We start from the raw sequence: 14287 nt of genomic DNA on the forward strand, positions 1-14287 counted from the left end.
TAGCAGAAACTCTTTAAAAAAGACACATAATTACTAATTCCACTGCAAAGGCCTAAAAATAATGACCAACTCTATATTGATAAGCATCTTTCATGCCAAGAGATTGTGATCTCTACTTATCATTTCTTTTGAGGAAATTTGTGATTCTGAGTTTATGTGAGGAAATGTATAAAATGACCCAATTTTTCATACTAGAAAGCAAAGAAGTTATTAAAGACTTCTAACTTCGGGGTTATGTCCAAAACTTAGAACCAAACTGAAGAAGCTTCTGTTGTCCCAAGATGGGGCAATGTGAGCATACATAAGAGTAATCACATTAGAATTGAAATGCATCAGACATGTTAAAATCCATGGGCTCTCAATGATACTAAATAAAGAGAAAGAATTAAGCCTGTTTTCCTGGACAAATGTTAACTCAGCGTAACTAACTAATTAGTGAGGTAAGGATCTATCTATACAAATATTTCAGAAAATAAATGGAAAAAAAAGATAGAATTAGCACATTGCTATTTTACCAATATCTAATGAAATAATGTCCTAGGAAATGATCATTAGATAGTATATGCTGTTGACAAGAAAGAGTTTTACCAAAATATCAAACCTCCATCAGATCAATTTTTAGATGTGTTTATCAGTTTATAAGAAATACAAAGGTAGGTGAACATGCTAAACAGGGATACAATGAGAAAATACAAAATGTGGTAAATTCTATAGGACAAATTATACATTCAAAGACATATCACCTACATTGGATCCTGATTCAATAAACCAATTGTTCAAATTAAAAAAAATTGAAAACATTGGGAATCTTTTTTGTTAATGGTATAGTGATTGTTATTATATGGTTTCTAAAAGATATCTTATCTTTTAGAAATATATACTTCTACAAACACAAAATGGCAAAACCACATTTCAATGATTAGGTTACTTGTTAAGTCTAGGTTTCAGAATTTAGGACGGAAAGTATATAATAGATATTTTATTACAAAATACTGTTGGCATTGCTCAATCTAATAATGGTGCTTATTCCAAATAAGTCTGAATATGCAGTAATTTTTACTTTTCACAAATGATGCCTGGGATTTATCTCAAAATAATTCAGATGTACAGGGGAATCTGGAGGAGTATTGATAAGACAAGAATCTCCATGAGTTGCTTATTGTCATAGTTAGGTGAAGGGTCTTTGAAGATATATGGTACTATTCTCTTATTTTATGTGTATGTTTGAAATATTTGTGTATCTTGAAATTTTCTACGATAAGTGATGGTAAGTACATACAGAATCCCAGACATAAATTTTTTTTCATAATTTAACAACTTTAGTCAGATGAATTAATGTTTACCCAACAACCTAATGATGAAATTTACCATCATAGAGACACTTATTATTATTAATTATTCTTTTAGTAGAGGAAAGAGCCATTAAGAATAAGCTTCAAGAAATCCTGCTATGCCTTATAATGGAATGCATATAATGCTGAGAGCTATTTCTCAACAAAGTCAAGACTGAATTTACAGTTAAAAACGTTTATTAAAAGCACGCCCTGCCCTGGCTGTTGTGGCTCAGTAGATTGAGAGCAGGCATGTGAACCAAAGGGTCACCGGTTCAATTCCCAGTCAGGGCACATGCCTGGATTGTGGGCCAAGTCTCCATTTAGGGGCACATGAGAGGTAACCACACACTGATGTTTCTCTCTCTCCTTTTCTCCCTCCCTTCCCCTCTCTCTAAAAATAAAATAAAAAATAAAATCTTAAAAAAAAAAAAAAAAAAAAGTAGGTCCTACTGCCCTGACCAGGTGACTCAGTTGGCTGGAGCACTATCTTGTAAACAAAAAGGTCACAGGTTAGATTCCTTGTCAGCATTGCTGTTTTGGTCCTTGATTAGGGCATGTATGAGAGGCAACCAATCAATGTTTTCCTTTCACATCAATGTTTCTCTCTCTCTCCCTCCCTCTCTAAAATCAATACTCGGGTGAGTATTAAAAAAATAAAAAACAAGTAGGTTGGTCCTGCAAATTTCTTTTACCAATTTACATTGAGTCAAGTGTTATTTATTTTATTAATGAATTGGTTACTGACTTAACATGAACAAGCTTACGTGCTGCAAATAAACCAATACACTCAGGAGAAAGGTGAGAAAGAGCAATTTCACTTACCTGGCTGTCTCCTCAAATTGTATGTCGTCCACGGAGGCTGTAACACAGGAAACCCCAGCATGTTTCTCAGCTTCAAAGAATAGGTAAAAATATGTTGTATTAATAATGTTTGAATATTTCAGCATGGGAAAGGAATAAAATTTAAGTGGATTTATTTTTGTAATTCATCTTCTAGTTCAGTATAAGACCACCATGCGCACACTCTGAATGATCTGAATCATAACAGTTATATTTCTACTGCATTGAAATTACTGTAGTGTCTTTTTACATTTTAATTTACATTCTCTTTGATTTGAAATTTAATACCAGTACTCAGCATATCTAGTTATTCAACTATCAATTTTAGTAAGTTGGTGCCAACTTTAAATGTTTTATTAAGTACTACCTTCCTTTTGTTTTAAAAACAATGAATCAAAACTGTATCCATTATCCCACACAACCAGTAGCCGAATGTATGTAAGCCACTTAGCTAGTGTAAGCGCTGAGCTGGACCATGTGGGAGACCCTGAGATCACACTCCAAATCAGAGAAGAACTGCTCTGGACATCAGAGAAACACAGCAGGTATTTAGCCAACGTTTATTATGTTTTATTGCCAAATTAATTATGCAGTAATTATGTTGAAGGAAGAGAGTATTGATTAGGGTGGAGAGAGATTAGGGAGGAGCTCCAGTTCTTTTCACATCCCATGTCTGCATTTAATTTGTTGAGATAGCTTGATTGTTGATTTTATAAGTACTTTATGTAAAAATATCAGATTTTATTCTTTTTGGGAAAAAATTTTGACATATGCTTCAGCCAGAATTTGATTTTGAGCAACAGTCAATTAAAACCCAAACAGACAGTATTGCCTTTTTAAGAACGTTTAACCCTATTTCAGTTTTGGAGAACTCACTCTTGATGCCACGTTATACTGAATTTATATACTTTGTGTGTAGTGGATTGCTTTAACTGCAATATATATTCCCAGGTAAAGAGAGGTAAGAAAAATCTTCCAGAGAGCAAGTATTTAAAACACTCCTCTCTATAATCCAATTCTGTGGAAAATTGAACATTCTGGTTTTACTAGCTGGAAATAACTCATTGTTCTTCCAAACATGCACATAAACTGAGTTACCAGAAAACGAACCACAGCAGAACTCTGTGACTGATGAAGTAGGGAGGATGGGTTTCCCAGCTATAAAGCTGAGTGAGAGGAAGAATATGTAGAGGTATCAGTCTCTAGAAGTACAGGGAAGGACAAAAGTAGGTTTAGAGTTGTAATACAAATAAAAAATACAAGAATTAATAAATAGTAATACAAGAATTAATAAATAGTAATAGAAGAATAAACTGCTTTGTGTACTCACTACTGTAAATCTACTTTTGCCCACTTTGCACTTAAGGTAAGATCAATTTAATTCAGTGTATCAGACATTTGTCCAGTTCCCACTGATTTCCAGAGAATGAGATGAATCAGTCCTATATTTTAACAAGTCTCTTCAGTGGCAGAGATCCAGCCACAGTCAGTGATCTTTTAGTGCTTAAGATTTCCAGAGAACTAATGAAGCCTTGCAGGTGCATGCTGTAAAACATTGGCTAAAGAGTACCTAATACACACTCATTCCAGTTATCTGACATGAGGGAATGGGATGTTGAGCTTATCTATCTATTCTTGTTAATGGAGTGTTACTATGTACACCAACATGAGTTATCAATTTTGAATGAATTAAATGATAATTAAAGTGCAATAATCAGTAAAAGACTACATTTTTATTGTATATATTGGGTATCTACTATGTATAGGTAGCACTATGCTAGATTGCACTAGGGTCCAAGAAGAAACATAACTATAATAATAGTTACAATTTATTAAGCATTTATTACTGGCCAGGCCTTGAGCTAAGAATTTATGCATGTCCATTACATGATATTGGTATAATTATTAGTTCCACTTACAAATGAGGAAATTTAGACTTAGAAAAATTAAATACATTGTTCTAACTAGTGACTTTAAATACAGAAGCAATAGGAACTCAGAAAAGACCACCCAAGGAATGCTCCCTAGAGAAGTACTTGGCTAAATAGGGGCTTCAGGGTCTCAAGAGCCATGGTTTACATTTTAGACTTTCAAGGCCATTAAACCAAAGAGAAAAATAAAAAAATATGAGAAACCAATATAGGGTCACAATTTTTACATGTGATTATATGTGATTGTTTTCTTTTAACGAGTGTATCAGATATGAATTCGATAGCACCAACTTGTTCTGGCTCCTGATTTTGATTGTTGTTTGTACTATATGCCAATAAAAGTGGAAAAACCTTCAAACTATTTCTGATTTCCTAGGGAAACTGAGAGGAAAAGTCACAGACTAGTTATGTGATTATATTCTACATATAAAATGATGATTGATAAAAATTGTGGTACCTCCATTCACTCATTCTTTTAACTAATTGAACAACTGTGCTATGCCAGCCTCTATGTATGGTGCTAAAAATATAAATTAATCATGATCCCTGTTCTCATGGAGTCTAGTGGAGGAGCCAGGATTAATTAAATGAATGAATAATAACATTAATAATAAATAATAATTAAGCACTCTGAAGAAAACCTGGATTTTAGGAACCAGGCCTTGATGCTAGGTGGTGGCAGTGTAGGCATAGCAAAGTGGTTGAGCTTGAGAGATTTCTTTCATGTGACATTGATAGGACATGGTTCATGGATAGACTATATGGAGGGGGAAGCAAGATAAGAGTTACCAAGGATGGATGACTCCTAGATTTATGACGTGCATAACTGGATGGATTGGGTGCCATTCTTGTGAGAGTGAATGAACCCTGAGAAAGAGTCACAAATGAAATAGGGAGGGAAAAGTAAGTCTGGCATATTTCAAAGTAAGAAATGGATATGGAGTGTGAAGAATGACTCAGAATGGCTTCAAGCCTCTAGGCTTAAAGGACTAAAAGAATAGTGGGGCCAATGACAGCTAAATCCTTATGCCAAAATGATAGTGAATGTATTTAATCTTCCTTTAAATTATTGAGAGGACATTTTAGAATGTCTTGGGGCCATGACTTGGGGCCATGGCTATAGTCATTGTTTATCATAGCACTGTGGCTATATGGAAGTGCTGGTCAATAAAGAACTCTGGTTGGGAAAATGCCAGAAAACTTAGTTTTTGTCTTACTTTTATTGTATAAAGTAAAGCACCATGGGGGGGCATTTCTCTGCCTTGGCTAAATAATTGTCCCTTGCTTAGGTGGTGTCTCTTCTCAGCATGGAGTGTTTAACACAGGCGTTATCCATGTTTCAAAGCCAACTTAATCATAAAGGTTTCCTTAAAACTGTATTGTTAGTAACACAACTGTTAAGGTCCAGAGTAATTGGTTATCAATGGAATCATCCTATGGTCTAAGTTTCCAAAGATGTGAAACCGTATAAATTTTTAGGACCATGATAGGAGGGAAATTGTTTCTCCATAACAGGACAGAGGCATTAAGTGAAGTAACTTTAAAAGTTACTTCAATATACACATAATGTATTCAGTTGCCTTGGCAACAGGCATCATTATTATTAGCAACTTCAATGATTTCTATACTTGTTTCTCCTTCATGTGGATTAATTTTATATTGATGTTCCCATTATATTATTACAACCCACCTCAAATCCTGATTTAAAAAAACTATTAAGACAAAAACCAAACAGATCTACCAACAAACAAACATATGGCACCAGATATATGACTAAATTTTGCAGGTGGTTAACACACAGGGAATATAAACTCTATTAACACTCATTGAGTAAAGCAGGGCTCTATAATCATCTGAGATTTCCTTTTGCTCTCTGTAATATAAGAGTCCTGGGATCCATGATCTTTAAAGCTCCTTCCAGCTCTAATATTTTGTCTTAACATATTTTACTTGAAAAGGTACATTTGCTGAATCTATTAGGTGCCTTATGCAAAGCCTGTCTTCATTTTAGAAATGAGATTTCAATTCCTGGAACCATCCACCCATCAACCCATCTACCCATCCATATAATCAGGAGGTTTTCATTTAGTGCTTACCAAGCATTGGAGAACTGGCAAGACAGGAAATAAATAGGTGAACAGATCAATACACAAAATAATTACAGACAGTGCTAAGTAGTATTGTGGATGAAAAAGGGGGAGGGCGATTTATGGAAAGTAACCTCAGAGGGTGATCTCATCCTAAATTTCTAACTGGGCAGGTCATGCCCCATGCATGTAACTTCTTTAGTGAAAGATTTTTAAGCCAATCCCACCCATTGTTCTTGTGTACATCTTTGAGATTCTAGAAGTAATATCCCTTGAAGGGAGTATTAACCCTAAAGAGAGCACATAATCTTAACTATCCCGCAATCCAATCTGTGCCTTGCTTTCTCCCATCTCCCTCACATTCCTTCCTTAATTTCAAATGCATGAAAGAAGATGTAAAACAATTACTGTCTGAAGCATTTGAAATCTTGCTCCCAGCATATGCCATCAGTTTGGCTCAAATAAACTCTTATAAATATTCTTTGCAGGTTTGTTTGGATGTTTCTTACCTTGACAGTATAAGCTGGAAAAAGCATTGCCATGAAATTGACAAAAAGGGTGCAAATGTAAGCATGGTTGGAAAGGATTTCTCTTAGGTAATGATATTTAAGCTGAGAGGCAATGCATGGAAGAATATAAATGACAAAGAAGAAATCAGGCACAGAGGACCTGAACGGAGACTAAATAAGTGTGTGGTAGGCAACACATTGAATGCAGAAACAGATACGAGAAGTGAGTAATCCTCTACTTAACCAGACATTAAATTTTTGGAGATGTAACCAAAGCCACTCCTTTAAGTAGATTTTTGTTCTTGTTGAGAATATAGGGCTTTTTTTTTTTTTTTTTCAATAAAAATATGTAATGAGTTCAATCCTGTTCATGTAATTTTTAAAAAAGATGTTATTTATTTACTTTTAGAGAGTTAGGAAGGGAGGAGAGAGGGGGGGAGAGAAACATCATCAGATGCCTCTCGATTGTCCACAACGGGACCTGGCCGCACCCAGGCAGGTGCACTGACCTTACTGGGAATGAAGCAGCGACCTTTCGGTTGGCAGAATGATGCCCAAGCAACTGAGGCACACCAGTCAGGGCCATTTCTGTTCCTTTTAAATGAATTGATTTAAAATTATTTTGTAGAAGGTAAGTATGGATAAACATAACCCATATAAACAGAAGCTCTCCGGGGTCCTCGTTTATTTAATAGGGTAAAGGATTCCTCAGACTAAAATGTTTTAGACCTACTGACCGAGGTCATCGCCAGTGTTGGATGAACTAGCTTAATCCTTATGGTCCCGGCTGCACAGGGCTCACAACTCAAAATATCCTCCGCTCCTCACTCGGCCCGGGTCCTGGCCCGGGTCCCGTCCCGGGTCCTCGTCCTGGTCCTGGCGTGGCGCGGGCCGGGGAGCCTGGCGTCGGCTTCCGCGCTGGGATGGATTGTCCAGAATCCTCCCAGGTCCTGACCCCGGCTGTCCTGCGTCCCCGCCATCCTGCACCCGCACGTCCCAGCCTGCCTCCTAGTTCCCAGACACCCACACCCCCATTCTGTACCCGTTCCAGCCCCGCTCCTCGACTACCCGGCCGGCCGCGCTCCTACCCGCCAGGCAGGCGGTGGCGTCGATCCACTTGAGCAGCTGCCCCGCGCTCAGCTCGCCGCGGGAGTTGGCGTGGGCCGGCTGGATGGCCTGGCTCATTTGCACCTCGCCCGGCCCCGGCCGCTCCATGACTCGGCGCAGAGTGAGAAGCCCCTCGGCGGAGTGCGCCCGGTCCGCATCGGGCCCTTCCGGATCCAAAGGGCACCTGTGGCGCCGCCGCTCTGGCCCCAGTCCCGCTCCCTGCCCGCCGGTGCTGTGGCAGGTGAGCTTCAGGTGCCGGGAATATCGCGAGGAGGGCGAAGGCGAACTCTTCTGCTTCAGAAGCCAGGCGACCTAGGTTGACAGAGCTGCGAACATCCTGGGTTTCTCACCCCTAAAGGGAGGGCAGTAGCACTTATCTCAGGACTGTGCAGAGAATTAAATGAGATAATGTAGGAAATTCACAGAATGTGCCGGTGTATTTGGTAAGTAAACATAACAGTGAGGTCTGAAGAACTTGACAGGTGATGGAGAGTTAAGAACTGATTAGTTAAATGACGTCCAGAGAATGTATAACTTTTGCTTTAGAAGCTGATTTTAGAGCTTTCCTTCCTTCCTTCCTTCCTCCTTCCTTCCTTTCCTTCTCCTCCCTCCGCCCCTTTTTTCTTTCTTTTCCTGGCTGTTACCTGCCAGGTAGAATGTGTACTCACGTCTCAAGCCTTCATTCGAAATCCACCTTCTGATTCTTAACATATTATAATGGTTCCAAATAACCCTTTATAGTTAATCCATCATTTTAATATAAAATTACCCCCCACTGCCGAACAAACAAACAAAAAAACAAGTGCAGATTTTTGCAGACATGTTGGTCACTCAACAAACTAAGGCATACTTTAGGTTTTAATGATTAGCAACTGTTACCTGATTACTAATGAGCCCAGCAAATCCCAAGAGAATCGCTTCTTTACGGAAGACAAAACCTAGAACATTAAATGACAGTTTTCATTCTCAGCTTTTAGCACATAAAAGCTACTACACTTTCTAGAGCTGAAATCAGTGACTTTACACAGCAGTTCTCATTAATGAAAGGGACACCAGAAAACTGCCCATATGTAATATTCATAGATGTCTTTTCCGTAGGGGCAGCTGCACCTGGGAGAGCCTTTAGGAGTGAGGAAGTAAATGGAAGCCTGAGAGCTGAGGCAGTGTGCCAGGCATGCAACTGACTCGAAAGCAGCAGCTAAGGTAGCAGGACACCTGGCTTAACTCAGGGCTCCTGACTGCCTAAACCAGCCAACCACAAAACCTAAATGACGCCAACAAACGTGTAGTGCTTTCTCATTCCTGTGCAGAAGGCCTGCCAAGCTCCAGCCTGGAGACATCAGAATGGAAAGTCTGTTAATTTCGCTTTTCCTTTAAAAGATTTATTGTTTTTATTTTTATTTTTTTATTTTATTTTTTGTGAAAGAAAAGAACTAAGGAAACATGGACTTGGTAACCTCTAGGATCCTCTCTAGGTAGGTTTCCATCCCACATAAACATAAATAAGAATTAGATGTATTCAGTTAAGCAAGCATGAAGTTTGACTTTTATAAAAAGCACAAAAATAACTTTAAAAAACCAAACAAATTAAAACTTATCCCTCCAATTTTATTGTTAAAATAATTAATTAATCATTTATTTATTTAAAAAAAGAAGAAAAATATATGAAAGGGTGAAACAGGAGAGCTTGTATGTATGACCCATGGGCATGGACTTGGGGGGGACTGCTGGGGAACGGGGGGTGCTGGGTGGAGGGGAGCAAAGGGGAAAAAATTGGAACTATTGTAACAATATAATCAATAAAATATACTTAAAAAAAAACTTATCCCTCCAAGACGGTCCTCTCATATAGTTATATACTTATTTCAATGACAATGTTATCACTCATATCACTTTTGGCACTTCTTTTTGGAAAATGCCTCTAGAGTTCTTAATATTATTTTGGTAGTTTAGATTATTGTTCAGTAAATATTTACTTAATCTACTAATAACTCCATGGGAGGCATTTATTCATGTTGGGCTTGGCCATATGACTTGCTTTGGAATGGAGTGTATGGAACTAAAAGAGCGCCAGTTCCAAGCCTAGCCCTTCTGGGAACCATATGTTCCTGTCCTTAGGAATGTCTGACCTCTGCCATGAGGAGATTATATGCTTGAGTAGCTGCCCCTCAGCATCTGGTTGCCAGACTGAATTCACCTTTTGCAGAGCCCTGCTGGCCACCCTGCAGACCTGCCACCTGAAGCTGAGCCACCAGCAAACATGCAGACTAGCGAATGGGACATTGCCTATTGCTGTATGTCACTGTGATTAGAGGTTGTAGGCTATACAGCAATAACTGACAGGTCCAAGCATGAATTTTACTTATTAATATTTTAGGAAATTTATTAAGTTATTGGAATTAGAGTTTGTGTTTAAGTTGGGTTATATTATTTTGGGTAAAATTGGTGACAAAGTGGTAATGTAACATAGCAGGGTGATGGGTCCCCAAAATCCCAACAGTTCATGGTTTTAGGGATAGGGGAAGGAGGTAATAGAGCTTTTAAGGTACTTTGCATACCTATGGCAATTTGGTAACTAGATAATAGCTGTGTCGCAGCCCAGGGCAAAAGGGCAGGTGATAGGCTTAAGATACTTTTCATAACAATGACATATGGTACTATGGGCCAGCATTTAAAATTAGTGAGAGCCATGAGGATAAAAGTAGAGAAGCCACGCAGTCCAAAATGGTGTGCAGTAGTCCCTCTCTATGTCGCGGTTCACTTGTCGTGGCCTCACTATCACGGGATTTTAAAAAATATTATATTTAATTATTTATCGTGGATTTTTCACTATATTGTGGGACTTTGCAGTACTGTACACATATGTTGTTAAAGTTACATAGGTTTAAGAGTGTAGAATATGTTTAAGAACATAAGTAGTGTTTATAAAAGTGTGGAAAAGGTTAATAAGGGAGTGGGAAAGGTTAATAAGGGACTGGGAATGGTTTATAAGTGTGTGGGAAGGGTTTATAAAGCCTTAAAATATACATAAATACTAAAATAAATGTAAGGTTCCTATTTCGCAGATTTTCACCTATCACGTGTGGGGGGTGGGAGTGGGTCTAGAACGTAATACCTGTGATAAGTGAGGGAATACTGTAGATGGGAGTTGGCTTGGAGGTCTGGTGGGCAAGGAGAGAGCCATGATGTAGCAGGCAGGCGGCTTTGTAGTAGAGCTGATCTGCCATGGGAGAGGACCACGTGGCAGAGTGAGTGTAGAAGAGAAAGAGGAGGAGTAGCCATGAGGAAGGAGCCTTGAGCTGGAAGGGCACTCAGCCAGGCTGCCTGTAGTGAAGTGGCAGCTATGCAGTTTGTATACTGAAGCTTGTTCGAGGTTAGAAGGGAGGAGCAGCTGTGCTGTTTGCAGTCAGGATCTGGCCATGCAGCCTGGGCCAGTGAGAAAGCAGGCACGTTGCTGCTTTGATTGTGCCTGCTCTAACTGCCTCCGAAGCACCACCAAGGACTCTGCCTTGCACATCCGGACTCTATCTGGGCTCTTGGAACTCGGGACATGTGGAGAGGACACTCTCTTAGGACTTGTGCTTTTCCTGGACTTCACCATGATCCAGTGTAACATGGCACATGCTTTCCTGGACTATTATATGGAGGCTGATGACATCATACTCCAGACCCTGAAGGAGAGAGCTGACAGATAAGGAATGGGGAACTAGTGGGCTTGGTTTGGGCTCATAGCCTTCTGGGAAGCAAGGGAAGTACTGGGTCTCGTGGGAGAACAGGGATTTGAGCTGAGGTGCTCCCAGCCCCCCCAAGGTTGAAATATTGTAAATAAAGACCTGTTTTTCTGAACACTAATTGTTGTGAATTACACAAAGGGGCCATGTGAATGAGCCCTGCTTTGCTCGGTAACAGTAATACTATGTATATACTCCTATACTTGGTTTCCTGTAAATTTGAGGAATTTCAAAATTGTTTTAAGCATAGGTGTGAGAAGTTGGCTTTCCAAAGTCATTATCTGGAAGGGGACAGCTTGTATATGTACCTTAGAGTTGTTTGATCAAAAAGTAGACACAGTACACAAACCCACTATTGTGTTTTCTTAACATATTATCTCCTGTTTAGATGTCTTTTGATAATGGTTTCATATCTTTTGTTTGTTTCCCACCAATTTTCATTTTAATAGTCTCAGCCTAACACTACTATTCTTGTTTTTCTGAGTGGTCTCTTTTTCTCTTGCACAATAAAAATGTTATTTTTTGCTATTATGTTTGAAGAAAAGGCTTCCATTTCCCATTTCTGTTTAGAGACATCTTTTGAAGATGAGCAGAATGTGAAGCCAGCTTGATTTTAAAAGGTCACTCACAAACGCAGGTAAGCTGATTGGGAAGAGAGTGGGACGGATGGTCATGAGAACATCTTTAGAATGTTGGCGTGGGAAGGGAACTAGACAGTCTGACCCCTCATTCTGGAGAGGAGGAAATGAAGTATTTGCTCTGAGTCACAGAGCAAGGTAGTGGTTGGGCTTCAGAGAGACCAAGAACAAGGAGAATGAAATATAAGATAGAAGAAAGTGCTTCCCCCAGAAACAGCCCCTCCAACACGAACCTGAGAACAAGTAGTTTATCTGGGAGGAAACTGCAGAAAGTGCCTGTTGGGGAGTCCAAGTGTGGCCGCCAGACCAGCAGCCCCGGCATCACCTGGGAACTTGTTAGAAATGCAGAATCTCAGGCCCCAGCCAGACCTGCTGCATGAGAATCTGAATTTTATTAAGATACCCAGGTGAGTCATAAGCACATTAAATTTTGTGAAGCGCAGCCTCTCAGAGACATGGAAGCTGGGTTTTTACCCTCCAACTCCCATCCTTAATGGAATAAGGGCTGCTCTCGAGGGCCTCAGCTCCTAGCACTTCAACTGACTTGGGGGGAACATGGGCTTTCAGGCAGAGGTTCACCTCAGGGGGACAGGAGGGCACTGTTAGCTGTCACTGATGCTGGAACAGTGAATACTGAAGGGATGCCAATATGGCAGAGAGCCATGATACTTCCACTGTTCGGAACATCATTGGCAGCTGGGAGCCTTTTCATTTTAGGAGGTGAGTCCCTGGCAGAGGATTTGGTAATTGAAAGTATTTCATGCAGAAATACTTTTCTATGTTTGGCATCCATAAGCAGTTCATGAAAGAAGTGGTCTGAAATTAGCTATTAGATCCTCTCTCTAACAGACTCTATCTTCACCTTTGCAATAGGCTATGAAAGGTGTCAGGTCAATATTCTCAAATTCAAATTGAAATTTATATGGATGTGGTTAAAATTCAAATACAGAGTTCCTAAGCAAACATTCCAGAATGGGCTTTCTTACGTTTTGGTCGCTAACTTCATGCCAGGGTCTCTCACTTTTCTTTGCCCCTGGACCCTCCACTCAGGATCACGCTGACCTTGGGGAAATGGACTGTCCCATTTAGCACTCGAAGCCTCAAGTCAACCCTTCTCCTGTGTGTCCCTCTGCTTGCAGTGGCCTTGGCTGTCAGACACAAGGCATTTGATGTATAACCTCTGAGTCACTGAACGTGTGTGCTGTGCAGCACTTTCCTTTGAACAAAAGCCACTTGCGCGGAGTCCAATTTTTCACTTTCGCCGATTTGCCTGGCCTCACCTTCGTGCCAGGCACTGCTCACTGGAGTCCACTGGCTGCCACCAACACTGATTGTCCACATGCTGAACTGTACGGATTATTTCCAAATATTGAACCAGCCTCCTATCCCTGGAATAAAACCCTCTTAATCATGGGGTATAATTCTTTTTATATATTGCTGAATTCTATTTGCTAATATTTTGTTAAGGATTTTTATATCCACATTTCTGAGAGAGATTGGTCTGTAGTTTTCTTCATTTTTGTTTTTTATTCTTCTTTTTTATTTTTCTCTCTTTTACTGCCCTCTGTTTTTGTCAACCTGAAACAAGTCTTCACTTTCATGACCTTGCCACTTTGAAGGTTCCAGGTCAGTTATTTCTCAGTTTGGGTTTGCCTGCTATCTTGTCATAACCAATGGAGTTTATGCATCTTTGGCAGGGATATTAAGAAGATGCTGTATTTTTCTTTGTGCATCTTATCTAGCAGTACACAATTCAATCTGTACCATTTTGATGTTCATTTTTGTCATTTCATTAAAGTGATGTCTCTAGGCTTTTCTCCTGAAAGGCCCCCTTTTGTAATTAATAAGCATTTTGAGTGGAAGTACTTTGAAACTATGTAAATAGTCATTCCTCAGGAAAGTTTTGATTGATTCATTAATTTATTTTTATTTCCATGGGCCCATGGTTTCTTATTTTTCTCAATGTTATTATCATTATTCATTTTGATGCTAAAATTGTTTCCAGTTGGGTCAGAGGGAGCCTCCTCAAGCTGGTTTCTGTGCCCTTTTGACATGTCTTTATCATTCTTTTGTAATTTCTTATTTTCCAATATAACCAGATGTTTCTGTT

The 14287-nt window shown here is 39.4% G+C and overlaps 1 protein-coding gene across 1 annotated transcript in view; it reads right to left on the reverse strand.

The window, feature by feature from the left end:
* ACOT12 (acyl-CoA thioesterase 12) overlaps positions 1-8081 on the reverse strand; it is a 42469-nt gene extending 34388 nt beyond the window's left edge. The window contains exons 1-2 of the mRNA XM_090276436.1: positions 7790-8081; positions 2157-2226 (exon numbers count right to left, since the gene is read on the reverse strand). Of these exons, the coding sequence (XP_090132562.1) occupies positions 2157-2226; positions 7790-7916 (197 nt within the window). The 5' untranslated portion in view covers positions 7917-8081. The remainder of the gene's footprint in view (positions 1-2156; positions 2227-7789) is intronic.
* Positions 8082-14287: the final 6206 nt, after the last annotated feature.

Source organism: Furipterus horrens, unplaced genomic scaffold (assembly GCF_987537825.1).
Source record: "Furipterus horrens unplaced genomic scaffold, mFurHor1.1.pri manual_scaffold_5, whole genome shotgun sequence".
NCBI lineage: Eukaryota > Metazoa > Chordata > Mammalia > Chiroptera > Furipteridae > Furipterus > Furipterus horrens.